A 14,114-nucleotide genomic window follows, 5' to 3' on the forward strand; every position below is an offset into this window, starting at 1 on the left:
TTTTCCCAGTTTCCAATCTGAACTTCCCCTGATGTAGCTTCATTCCATTTCCTTGTGTCGTATCGCTGCTCACAAGAGAGAGATCAGCACCTCCCCCTCCACTCAAGTGGTGTTGATTTTTAGATTAGAGTAAGTTTATAAATACTGAGAATGTAATGCATACCAAGAACACAATGAATCAGAAACTCAGTAATTCTTTTCACTTTGTGTGGCACACTCAGATTCATGCTGTTTATTTGGACATAGAAGGTGTACTGCTACCTCTTCAAAATTTTAATGGTCAGAGAGGGGGCGGTGTTTGTTAACCACTGCAAATAAATTGGGTGGTAAGGCTTATAAGTATATAATCTTTATATATTAGTTTGTTCAGTATTCCCACATTCATCTGCAGAAAGTGTAGAGAATTTTGATGCTTTGTTTCTATTCTTTTCATTCTAAATTTTTCCAATGTAAAGGTAATTTCTGTTCTTTTGTCTTTTAATAGTCCGATACCTACCTCTGCATGTCAGTACCCTTGCCGGTGGATGATGAAGCCTATGTAGGTGAGTATTTGTTGACTGGAAGAACCTATGCAAGCCATTTTGAAGAACCCCAGCATTTTTTCATTTTTTTCTCTTTGACTCATATTGACGTAATCTTTGGCTGTCAGAGTTTCCAAAATGCATTTGTCATGTCTAAGGCAGAAACAAACTAGAGAGAACTACTTACAGTCAAGATAACAAACTGTATATGGAGAGATTTGTGAGTAATAGCAGTTAAGGAGCTGCATGCAGATGCCTCTGGCAGTCAGTACCGAACAGTCACATTTGTAGAGTATTGGCTTTCTGTCTCTGGATGGATACTTAATTCTGCTCCACTGAGCGGACTGGTTATTTACCTGCTGGTACAGACTGTAAATCCTTTGCACTTACAGTCAGTGTTGACTGCAGTAAGACTTTACTTATCAGGGGGAAAAAAACCCAAAACTAATCATACCCTCTCCCCTCCTTTTTTTTTTTAATTTTTTTTAAATGTCGTGGCATAAATAAGATGGCAGACAAATAGCAGGAAACACTGTAATAGTGTACAAATGCTGAGATCATGTAGATCAGCAAAACAATACCATCTGTTCAGAAGGTCTCTGAGGTACTTTTATTTTGCCTTGGTTGTGAACATACAGTTGTTCAGGTAGAGTGAAGGCTTGTTGGTCTGGCTGAAAATAGTTTCACTATCAGAACATGCTATAAACTGAAATAAAAGAAAACAATGAGTAAGTTAAAATGTCTATCATTTTCTTCCTTTACTCTTTCATTGCGTTTTAGGATATCTGCACCTACAATAAATATGGTGGGAATCCTATGTAGTTTTTGTTGTAGTGTGTTATGAGACTATTGTTCCATGTGGATTTCCTTGTGGAAATCCTTCAGAAATAGAATATTGTGTTTAGATTTTCATGTTGTATTATAGTAACTAAAAAATTAGAGTAAATATAAATATATATATTTACACATATATATATAAAAATATATATATAAATATAAATATTTCCACATAAATATGAGGAAAAACTTCTTTACAGTGAGGGTAACTGAACACTGGAACAGGCTGCCCAGAGAGGTTGTGGAGTCTCCTTCTCTGGAGACATTCGAAACCCGCCTGGACGTGTTCCTGTGTGATATGATCTAGGTAATCCTGCTCTGGCAGGGGATTGGACTAGATGATCTTTCGAGTTCCCTTCCAATCCCTAACGTTCTGTGATTCTGTGATTCGGTAAATTTTCTTCGGTGCTTTCTCTGCATATATGTTCTTTAAAGAAGCCAGAACCTGTCCTCACATTTTGGCTGTGAGTTTGACTCCAGGAAGAAAAATGAGCATAAAAGGGAGTGAGCATTCATCCTCTGATAAACTATACTTGCTGTCCAGTGTGTGCAACAGACTCTTCTGCTTTCAAGTGACTCATAGAAAGGTACACTACTAACTTGCTGCTTAAGCAGTTTTTATTTAGTGCTTCACTGAGTTGCAGAATTGCATAGTTCAATTCTTTATTAGATTGCTTCACATTTTGTTCTGTTGTTTGGTGTTTATATGTGTTAAAACCACATAAACTTCTTTCAGTGTTGTATATATTTAAAAGGACCTACTAAAAGAATTTGCTTAAAAGTGGTATTTATGCAAAGTCTCAATGTGAATCATGCAAGGCAACCCACATTTTTCTCTGAAAACTGAGAAACTTTTAGGTTTTTAGGTGTTTACATGTTCTTCACCAGATTTACATAGGATTTGGTCATCTTTCAGTGATCACTGTGCTTGAGTACATGTCATTACAAAGCAGTATAAGGTCTGGACTAAGAAGTCATTCTAGTTGTCAGGTGGAGCTTTGAAGAGCAAGAGGAACTTGATGAGCAAATTTCTAGAAAAAAAAAACTTGTGCTGTGAACATAAAGTTTTCTTGTGGTAGCATTGCATACAACCTCTTACATGTGGATGCCTTGAAAATAAAACAAAATTGCTTGTTTTGTTTTTTTTTTTCCTCTTTGGTCCCTTACTCAAAATGGATGGGCATGTGGTCAGTCTTAAGCATGTGATAAGTTCTGTCTCGCTTCAGTAAAGTCACTAGAAAGTGTTTTCGGTGGAAAAGATTTGTCAGATTGGAGTCTTCACAATCGACAGACATTACCTAATCAAGACTAGACTCAAACATATCCAATTGTAGACAGCAGAAAAAATGCAAACTGACCTATCTTACGAAATACCTGAATAGCAAATTAAATCTTCTTCTAAGGAAAGAGAATTTTACAGTAGGTATCATCATCTAAGAAATTAGATGCTTGGTGGAGTTTTTCCTTAGATACTTCTTAATACCATTAAGTGTTGTGAAGCTAACTATGAGCTTACTTGCATGCATGTATTTTGTGTTGCTTAAATAAGCATAGAAGATTGACAAACATAGAACGAAATACTCTTTTTGAAAGGATAGTGTCTACATTTTTATGGTTTGCACAGAATCTGCCTTCATTGCATTACCAATAAATGGTGTAATTAACGTTCATTAATTACTGTTTTACTTTGTGATAGAAACATCTAAAAATTAACAGATGAACTGTCACTCTGGGTTGCTGTTCAGTGATGCACTGAGAAGACTGTGTGTTCTGAAGAGTGTCAACATTAGGAGGTGTGAAGACACAGAATTAAAACAATAACCTGGGTTTCTGAGGCAGTGCAGTGGAACTTACATGTTCTGCCTCTAGTTCAATTTATTTGTGCTTTATGCTTCTGAGTAAATGCCTTCTCTTTTCTGTTGATTTTTTTTCCTTTTACACTTTAAAAGAACACTTTTATGACTGAGTGTCCTTACACTTTGACCAAGAATCACTTGGTTATTCCTTTTTTACTGCGTTTTCCTATTTTCGCTCCTTTTTTCTTCCTCCTGCACAACAGTGTGGAAGAGGAGATTCTGTTTCTAGAACCTGCAGCAAGGTAGTTTTCTTGCATATTGGTGAAATGTAAGAGCCTTGAAAGAGAGAACTTCTTTTTTAGCGCTGTATGTGGGCAGTACTACATTTCTTATTGAGTAGAAAATATTTTCTCTAACTTTTTTCAATATGTTTTATTAAATTTGTATTTGAGGACTTTGAACTCAGACTTCAGCTTTGCTATTCCCCTAAAGATTTAAAACCGGTAGACAGTCATGCTTGCACAGGGACAGTGGGTATAACTTTGTACTGCAAAGGATACTGTACCAGAACCAACTTGTTCAGAGTCAGTTCTCAGACATTATCAAAAGAAGGAACCAATCAAGCTTACTTATGAAATGCTACCAGCTAGAAGGAGAAGTAGAGCAAGTTTTGCCCTAGAGATCTTTTTCAGGCATGCATCTGTGAATTTTTGCAGATGCCATTAATTTTCTGTATAATACTCATTTGCGGAGAGTCAGACTATCAAGGCTGAGATTTCTGTTTGAACCAGTTGTTTTTCTGTCCCAAAGGGCTGTAAATGCTGACAAACAGGGGTGAGGAGGGTGCTTGTTTATGGGGTGGGTTGGTTTACATTTAGGTTAATGTTAGGAACATGTTTTGCTCCTATAAAATGAAATTACTGAGAGATTAATATGTAAAGATATTAATGAGTTAGATTAATATGTAATTTTTCAAGAAAGTATCATTCCAATTACATTTTAAAAAAACATATTGTGGTTTTCTTCTGCCTCATGTTTGATTAATGTTGATGAATAAGTAGCCAAACCAGAAACTAGATTGAGTCTTTAATGTTGCAGGCATTGCTGAAAACCAGTTTTTGACTGCTGAGCTGTAATGATATCTAAAGGGTGCTCTACAGACACTCATAAGAATTGAGTCTGACAGCAAGCCACTCAGCCAAGAAATCTGATTGTCATCTTCACCTCCTTACATTCATTCACATGGGTGACCAGTAAATAAATGTGTCTTTTTCTTACTGACTCATGGTAGGTCCCTGAATGTCAGGTTGTGCTTTAGAAATGAGATGGAGCCTTTTACTTTCAGCAACACAAATGTAAATAATTAGATGATATATTACCTTTCATCCATACATGACTCGGAGACGTTGTGGATTTGTTACTCTAGTATGGCATATATAAATTTCCCTATTTCCAAGTAATGATGACTTCACTATATTGAAGTCCTCTGACATCTCCCTAATCTACCAAACTGTGGATGCTGACATGTTGATAAATTTCTTTAAAGTTAATTCCATTCTAGAGAAGAGAGCAATTTTTTTAGGAAAAAAAGTGTATCAACTTTATATCATTGAATTGTTATTTGTAAAGATGAACTTCTTAGAAATGAATTTTTTTAAATACATAGTTTAACTAGATGCTGTTAAGGTTAAACTGATGTCATGTTCTCTTCATTCCTGTTTCTCCTGGAGTTCATAATTCAAAGTAGTACTTGGTTAGGAAGGTAAGTCAGACTTTATTCAGATTTAGTATATGTACCAAAACTGTTACTGTTATTTTAGTAATCATTTTGTAGCACTTCTCCATGCATTAGAAGTATTTAACTATTGTGTAATCTTCTGTTTGTTATTGTAAAATGTGGACGCTGTCAACTAGGGATATCAAGCTTTTGTTTGGTATTTCTTAAGCCTTTGGTAGTGACACGTACTGCATTTGGCTTGAATTTCAGCTAATTTGTATGGCTTTTACAACACAGGATTTTTTAAATGGCCTTTTTTTGACCCTCTGTTTGCAAGACTGGTATAAGGCTGGGTGTGCTGCTAAGAAAATAACTATACAGGAACAGAGTAACCGACTGTACAAAGCTCTCTCAAGCTCACAGGCAGAGAGGTTTTTCAACTCTTCCTTCAGAAGAAATGATGAGATATGTGAGCTAAAATAGTGTATGCAAGTGTCTCGCGCAGAAGTCTGATTTTGCTTTATTAACTGTGGTGCATTATTTTCTATTAGTAAGAGTAGCATTTAGTAAGCTATTTGTAGTAAGTTTTATAATAGTGCTTAAAGGACTCATCCATGCACTAGTATGTCATCGTAATGGGCACTGTGCAGAGGGAATAAAAGACTTCTTGACACACTTAGTTAGAGTAAATACACAAGATGAGAGAGCAGTAGAGGAGTAAAAGAAACAGCAAGACTGTATTACCCAGCAGGACAGGTGGTGGCTTTAGCAGAAAAGATGCCTAACCTTTAGTTTTACCTTTACTGAAGGCTGTCCTTCTAGGTGTTACTTATAGCATGTTTTGTACAGGTGTCGAGTTTGGCAATAAAGTTCACTAAATTTCACAACTGTGAACTGCTTATAAACTCCTTCAGAAATTTAATCTCTCACTTAAATTGGTAACAGCAGCTTAAAACACTTGAAACACCTGAAAACTAAGGTAGGAAGTCCACTTAAAATTGCACATTGTCCCATGCGAGGGTTAACCATAATATCACTATGAATTTTTACTGGTAAAAACATTGAAACAAAATGTCTTTCTGTAACACAGAATAGTTTTTTAGCTAAGAAATGAGTAGAATTTGCTTGTAGGAAGAAAAAGATGTTATGTAGTCTTTGGACCTCAATCATGCTGGCAAATTTGGCACTTCTGAATTCATATATGGTACTCAATGTACCTTCCCAGAGCACATGGGTGCGTATCTTACTTCCCAAACCAAGCCCTCAGCTCTAGCGTGCTCATTTCCTCACAATCTGACTGCATGCCTTATGTCTTCAAGCTAGAATTTGACTTTCATGCCTTAACTTTTGGCTGTTTCTCCTCACTTTTCACAGCAGACCTCAGCTCCAAAAATAGGGTTAGAAGCTATTCGATTAATTTTTTTTCCCCTCATAAACTGGCACAATAATCCACATCATTCACTTCAGGAACTCTGCCTCAGCCACATGTTAAAATATTGAGTTCAGAAAGCAGATAGATCCATGAACTTCAGGAGCAGAATAGTGCTTTCAGAGGTTTCCAACTTCACCATCTGCCCATGTTAAGACTCCTACAAGAGCTAAAAGACACTGGAAGGCTCCTCAGTGTCTATGTACATGTAAGGTCAGGAGTGATTCGGTTTTAGAATTTCTGCTGTAGAATAAGGTTAAAAACTCTCCAAAGTCCTTCTCTGTCTTAAATGAAGAAAAATTCCATTGTATTTCCTGCATCTGACACATCATTTCAGTAGTAGTAAAGGAAGTTACGCAATGTAGCTTGCTTTATTTCTAGAAATGCTATCATTGTACATTCATGGTCATTATTACTACACTGTGATGTTGGTAACCTTTTTCCTATACTAAACAGGACGACGAACATTTGAGAAACAGCAACAGTGTTTTGTTGGTGGCATGGGATAAAGAACAGACATTTGAGTGTTGAACATTCACCTTTGTCTAAGTTTCCAATAATGAGAAATATTCGGGCAATGGAATTGTGTTGACTTTAAGCAAATCTCGTTTTCCATTCAAAGGGTTTGTTTGACGTATCAGTGAGAATAAATTATAATCCCTTCTTGGAACTGTTGTCCTAAGAAAGATGCAGCAAAAATGTAATACTGGAGTACTGGAAGAAGATGCCATTCCAGCTAATGCATAAGATGTTAGTTGTAACTTACTGTTACTTAACTGTAACTGTAACTTACTGTTTATTTGTATTTTTGATGGAGTACAAAAGAAGTAGAAAAGGATTATTAAATCACAAGTGTAAATTTCGAAGTTAGATTGAAGTTACACTGGTTGCAGTAACATTTTGTGGTTTGGCATACATTGGTATATTTACTGTGTGTAATATTTAACTTTTTGGGAAGAACAGCAGTTTTGAATGGGAGCTTGGAGTTTATTTTTTCTTAATGACTAAGTGAGGTACAGTGTTTTAGCTTGGGAGACAGGCTATTGAATGGGAATTTAAGAAAAGCTGGTAAGTGGAACGCAGAATGTAAATAAATGAGTGGAGACATACATGCCTTGTTTCTAGTATTAAAGAGAAAATGGCACAAAATGGTCTTACTTAGGTAACTTACGGTGAGAGTAAGGATAGTTTATTTGGTTTATCATTTTGTTTTTCAGTTGACTTTAAGCCTCATGCCAGCATGGACATTGTCCATCACATGTTACTCTTTGGATGTAATGAACCCTCTTCTACTGAAAATTACTGGTAAGAGTTGCAACTTGCTTTTGGTTTTGTACCTAACTTTTCTTGTGTTAATTGCTTCCACGTAAACATTTTCCAGTGTCGCCATTTCCTAGAAAAGTAGGAAAATTTTGAAGAAAGAAGAAATGTATAACATTCCAGTCTTTCCACACTTAAAGTGTTTATTTTTTTAATCTAACTCCTCTGTAAGGTGGACAAAAAGATCTGTTTTCTGATTCTTCATGACTAATTGACTGTCTGCGAGAGGAGACAGGAGCTATAGCGGGCAGGATGCTATTGGATAGCAAGAAATCTAGGCTTCCTTTATAGTAAGCTGCTTTTCTTTGTACAAAGAAGTAATGTATCAGGTGTCCAGAAGGAAACTGAGTGAAGGGTAAGTGGAAGAAGATTCTGTCTGTCAAGTGGTTTGGTAGTTGATTTGCCCTTCAAAATGCCTAAGCAGTGAGGGCAGAGGGAAGCTCTCAATGCCACTAAAATAGGTGTGGGGAGCCAAAGTGAAGAGAATATGTAGGTGGGTGGAAATGAATGGTCTGTGCAGTAATTTTGCAGGTTTTCTCCAGGTTTTCAAGATAGAGCAGGTAACGTAGTTTTGCTGACACTGCAAGGTTATATGACTTTTCGTGATCTGTAGAACAATTTTAACACAGATTTTTTGATAAGAATCGTGTCGTCACAATTGTATCTTTTAAACATTTACCAGAAAAGTAACTAGAGCTGGAATTTAGAGCTAATAATATAGTATAATTCCACAAAAAATATGAATTTAGCATTTTGAATAATCTCTGCATGTGTTTGGGAGATGATTTGATTAATATTTTGAACATACAACAAACTTTCATCAAAAGTTTTATCTCCCTTCTACCTATCCACCAACAGTTCTAATATTGAAAATGTTGTAATCTTGTCTTGCAAGAAAAGCAGATGCTTAAAAAGTTCAGACAAAAGTAAAACTATGAAAGCACAGAATTTCTATTGATTTATTTTCCCAGCAGACACCATTTCTATGTTCTTTTTATTGTATCTTATATGTTAGAATATACTTTTTGAATATTTTAATGTGAACAATATGCCAACATAAACTGTTCCTATTGTGGCCAATATACATCTTGAGTGTCCCATTTAAAACTGAGGAGATTGTACTTGTAGTTTGTTTTGTTTCCGTATGTTTGGAAGTAGTTTTGTTAAAGTCTTGAAATAATGCGTACATGATAGAATTATATTGTTATAGGTTGATCAGGTGCTTGTGTTGAGATGAAGTCACTAGATGACGCCTAAATCCCATCTAGCTGGTGTTGCGAAGATGTAGGTGAAATGTTTAGTTCCTGAGCTTTCAGATATGGAGAGATGGATCAAAAGCTGGAAAGTCATAAAGTTCTTCAAAGCTGAATCAGACTCAAATCCTAGGTTTGGGACTAGAGTTCAGGTAGTTTGAGCTCCCTGGCTATATCATCACTCTTCTCAGAGATGAACAGTTGCCCAGCAGAAAACTCACCAGTGGCAGTCTGTGCAGTGTGGCAGCTAATACTGCTTTTGTTCTTGATTGCTGTACTTAACAGCTGCCTGTCAAATGATGAAACACGTAATTAGTGTTGTGTTTAAATCTGATATTTCCATTTTTTCATATGCAGGTTTTGATGAAATCTTGCAATTTTTTTGTGTGTAGTTTCTGAGGTGTTGTATATGCTTTACATTCTCAAAATAAAAACTCTTTATTCAGTGTCTCATCATTTCACATCCCTGTTGTTGCAACAGTTTGCCACATTTCATCTTACTCTGCACATGGCTACCTGCAAGGCTAGACATACAGTCACATCTGTTCTACATAAAACAGGCTTTAGACATCTACATTTATGCCTGTTTGACACACATAAGCTTTTATAAATGCCTGGTCACTATGTATCCATGTGTATGTAATTAATGTAGTATGTATGTGTATAAACATGCACATGTGTCTATACATATATATGCATACATCTATAATTGTCTTATTTTGTAAATACGTTCATGTAAACGTTTACATGTATAGAAACTATTGCACATTTTTGTAAGTCACTGCAGAGAGTACGTATAATTTAAAAGGAAGCGTTTTCCTACTAATTTAAATTCACTAGAGGCTTCCAACCACTAGACCCAATTTTGTTAAAGTAATTCTGATGACTGTGTATTAATGATGAGACGTCTTTGTTGTTTTTTATTTTGTTTTGTTATTAGTTATTCTTTTTGTTACCTGCAGACTAGTAAATGATGACTTCACTTGCTCTTCCATCTACTAGGGGAAAGAAAGGTTGTTTGAGAACTGACATTTGAGGACACCACTATAAGACTTATTTAGCAAGGATCCTTCACTTACTGTTTACATGGTCAACATTTTTACATAGCCAGTTTTTATTCAACTAAGGCATACCACATTGATTTTTTGCTTTGTTGTAGTTTCTTCATCAAAATTCTGGGCAACATTAGTCAGATCGTTTGTAATCAGTTGTAAGAACATGAAAACATATCAAGTCCAGAGCTATTATTCATACCATCATGATGTGCACTAGGTGTATTATGGAAAAATAATCCTTTAGGAGCATTCAGAGTGCAAGGAGAAAATTCATTTCCCTGAGGTGTGAAGTTTTATTCAGACCAGTTTTGGGTGTGGAGGAATGGGAGAGGGGAAGATACAGCATCCAAATAACACTATTGGGATTAGCTGCCCTGTAGCCATAGCAGTGCTGAGCCAAAATCTGTGACGCCACTGTGGCCTGCTGGCTTTTCTGGTGACTTCACACTATTCATGTAAATGCCACTGGCCTTCTGGAAGGCTGTCTGATGTTGTGGGACCTGTGCTGGCTCTGCAAGTTACACGTTCACTGCAGTGTGGTAGAATCTTTATCTGAACAAATGCTAAAGGGTGCACAAGTGTTTCTCCCTTCTTGAAATAAAGTAGGCTCCCCCGGCTCTCCCAGGTTTTGCTCAGTGCACCAGAAAAAAGGTGTAGCTGCTTCTGTTTCTTGATCATAATTGGCCCTAAAAACAGTTAAGCCACTATGACAAGAAGTTTTGCTTGAGCTGATAAACTGTGCACAAATCAAAGTAGCCTGAGCTGATTCATCAAAGATTCAGATTCTCCATAGATAATCAAGAGTACAGTTGAATGATTTAAAAGAAAATATGGAATTATTCAAAACTTCTGAGTCTCCTGGCAAGACAAGTCTGACGCTGCGTCAAACCTAACACTGAAATGAGCTCCTGTGAATGAGATGATTCATAGACAGCCTTTATTTAGAGATTAGGCAGGGCAGCTTTAGTTATCTAATGTAAACAAATTTAGAAGTACAGGTCGTAGATCACCACCCAGTAATTTCTCCATCAGACTAGCTGCTTCTGTTGGCAGGAGAGCATGGTTTTGGAAGCTTTTGACGTCAATAGTTCAGTAAAGGTTGCAAAAGATGTCAAGACTGGTTCAGTGAAATACTTATATTTCACTGCTTAAGAGAGAGTGGGAACAGCATGAAGATTTATATTTCTGAGTGTAGTTTCTTACCATTGTCACTGCCCCAGAATGTTCTGCACCATTCAGCTCAAGAATTAAAGATGATAATTTTTCTTAGTCACCTCAAGTATGTTTTTTTACAAGTCTTGGTTAGAATCAAGGAGTACAGTATAATAGAGAAATAAAAGAAAAGTTCTTTGTTTTCCTAAACAATGCAAATATCCTAAAAGGATAGCAAATACTGGTCTTGCTGATATAGTGAAATATTTTGTTTTCAGTCTAGATAATCAGTCAAAACCCCAGTGCCATTAAAAAACTCAGCTCCTGAGCTTACCCAAGGTTGAGGAGAAGGCATTTGGAAGGTCCAGGAGAGTTTGCAAAAAACAAAGACCTGAGAAGCAGTCAGTAAGCTCTTTTTTCACACCTTATCCTACCTCCTTCACCCCCAGATTTTGACCACAGTCAAAATTAGTTGTTAGTACAATACTGTATAGTACACAGTTATAGTCTATTTTTAATGGATATGATAGTCTGTGATACTCATTCTGTTCAGAATCTCCATTTTTTTTGCATTTAAAGAAGCTATGAATTTCAGTGATTGTTTGAAATTTTTAATTTGTTTGTAAATTTATACTTTTTGCTAGCTTCCTGCTTTTAAATTTGTTCATCAGTTATCTTAACTCTTCTCTGTAATCTCCTCTGTGTTTTTTTTTTTCTGAAAATTTGGTGTTTCTAGGTCAGCATTGATGGCTAAATGAGAGGGTTGACCATATTTTAAGCATAATGAAAGAGCAATGTGTGTATTTCATTTTTCTCCCCTGCAGTCTTCCCCCTCCATTGGCCAGCATCTCAGTAGGAAAGTTTGGAACAGCCTATGTAATTTTTTTACATAGCCAATGTGCTCCTAAAAAAATCCTGTGGTCTAAATGAAGGCCAGCTGGCCCAGAGTGTGCTGGTGAAGCTGCAGTTGTGCTTGTGGTTTCTGCTGTTGTTCCTCCTAACTAAACTCTTCAACACGTTTCTAAACTGTGCGGCTCAATACCTGGTTAGATCTCTGAAGTCTTATGGTTTTTTTTTTTAGATTGTAGCAGTTGAAAGCTGCTCAGCTGTATGCACGTTAGTCATGAAACATTTCACTTACCCTGGAATAAGTTTTGCTTGTCCATTGGGGCATGTTTGAAGGGGGAGATGACCAAACTAGTAGTTGTGAAGGTCTAGAAATATGTGTTATGAGCAAAATTAATGAAAAGGAAGAAGTGGCATGTTCCCTTTTCTCTTGGTAGTCTGATGATTATGGCAGTGCTTTCTGTCAGAAGAAAACACAGCAGCTATGTTGCAGAAAGGCGCTCTGGGATCACAGTAATGTCCCGCTGAGGTGTTTTTTCCTATGTGCTGGAAGAACTGGTTAACCATGAGAGAGCAGCATCATTTGTTCTGAGAGGTGGCATATATGGCTCAGGCATCCTCAACAGAAACATTACTGAGCCTGCATCTGCTAAAAGTCTTGGTCTTCTATGCTTTTATACTCTTCCTCACACCGTGTGAGACTCTCTTTTCTTCAGTATTTAAGATGACTGAAGCCATGCTTTATGTGTACAAACGTTTTGCCAGGTCTCATTTTACCAGCAGCAATAAACAGAGAAGGGGCTGTACCATTTTGTAGTGCATTGAAACCTTGGCCTGGATATCAATCTTCATTGCATCTGGCTCGCATCAGTTGATGTAGTCTGAATAGTTTCAGGCTGAGGCTTTCTAAAGTCATACCTGTGTATGCTGCACCTGTGGAATGACTTCTACACTCTGTGCTCAGTGGTGCAACGCTGTGCCACTGAAGAAGTTACAGATACCTGCTGTAAATAACCCTTATCCCTAATACAGGATCAAGAGGGAGAAGTGGCTTCTAGGTGGGTGTTTGGAAAGCCCCTCAGCATCCCTAGTTTGTTTATCTGTGTATATCATCCTGTCGACGACACCCACTTACAGCAGTCAGCACCATCTTGGCTGTGGTCCAGGTATATTATGCTGCAGGGTCTGACTGGCCTTTTACAGATTAGGTAGGATCTGTGCCCTGGGGTTATCAGTTCTGGCAGATTCAAGGTATCTAGAGCCTAAGAATGTCTAGGAGCCTTTTGCATTCCACCCTTAGTGTTGCCTGCAAGGTGTTATCTGCAGAGGCTAGGGAGAACTCTAGAGCTCGCTGTTGTTGTATTTGTGACCTGTTTGTGGTCTGTAACTTGGCAAACGCTTCTTTTTTTGGTTTGTTTTTCTTTTCCTTGTGGTTTTTTTTTTTAAAGCGTGTGTGATTTTTCTGTTTATGAAAAACAAGAAATTGTGCAGTGGAATAAAAATTAACTTAAAGCAGTGAGCTTGCATTAAGTACAGGGAAGAGCATGAGTGCCTCCTACCTATTGGTTCACATACAGCTTCCTGTCACCTTTTTTTTGCCTAATGATTTTTAAATGAATTTTAAATATCAATTTTGACTTAAAGCTTTGAGGTCTTGTGGGTTTTTTCTGCTTTGCACACGAGTCCTGTCCCGCTGTGTAAAAGTGGCAGCTGTTGTCATTTTGTGGCACTTGAGCTAACAGTGCTAGAAATTTTCATACAGTTCATTCTCACAGAAGGTTCCTTTTTTTTCTGCATCACTGGCTACCAGGCTGGAAGGGACTATCAGAACTGTCTATGGTTTTGACCCTGTTTGCCTAACACTATCTTAAGGCAGAGGGAGGGAAAGAAAAAAAAAGATGGAGGACGCAATGATATCCGGGAAAGGAGTCTATGTTAAAAGAACTGTTTTTAATCAACATAAATCCTAAAACATCTTCATAGATCTTAAAACTAGAGGTTTTGCATGTAATTCACCTGCCCTTTTCTGATTTCAAAATTTAAGAATTGTATTCCCTTTTGTTTTCTTTCCTTGTATTTTTAGGGACTGTGATGAAGGAACCTGCAAAGACAAATCTAACATTTTGTATGCTTGGGCAAGAAATGCTCCACCCACCAGGCTACCCAAAGGTATTGTGCCTTTAATGTG

At 37.0% G+C, this 14,114-nt stretch overlaps 1 protein-coding gene across 12 annotated transcripts in view; it reads left to right on the forward strand.

The window, feature by feature from the left end:
- Positions 1-14,114, forward strand: part of PAM (peptidylglycine alpha-amidating monooxygenase) — a 160,814-nt gene that overhangs the window by 78,919 nt on the left and 67,781 nt on the right. For all 12 annotated transcript variants that reach the window (XM_068422121.1, XM_068422128.1, XM_068422125.1 and 9 more), the window contains 3 exons: positions 485-542; positions 7,518-7,605; positions 14,010-14,095. In XM_068422121.1, the coding sequence (XP_068278222.1) occupies positions 485-542; positions 7,518-7,605; positions 14,010-14,095 (232 nt within the window). The remainder of the gene's footprint in view (positions 1-484; positions 543-7,517; positions 7,606-14,009; positions 14,096-14,114) is intronic.

This window comes from Nyctibius grandis, chromosome Z, assembly GCF_013368605.1.
Source record: "Nyctibius grandis isolate bNycGra1 chromosome Z, bNycGra1.pri, whole genome shotgun sequence".
Classification (NCBI taxonomy): Eukaryota; Metazoa; Chordata; class Aves; order Nyctibiiformes; family Nyctibiidae; genus Nyctibius; species Nyctibius grandis.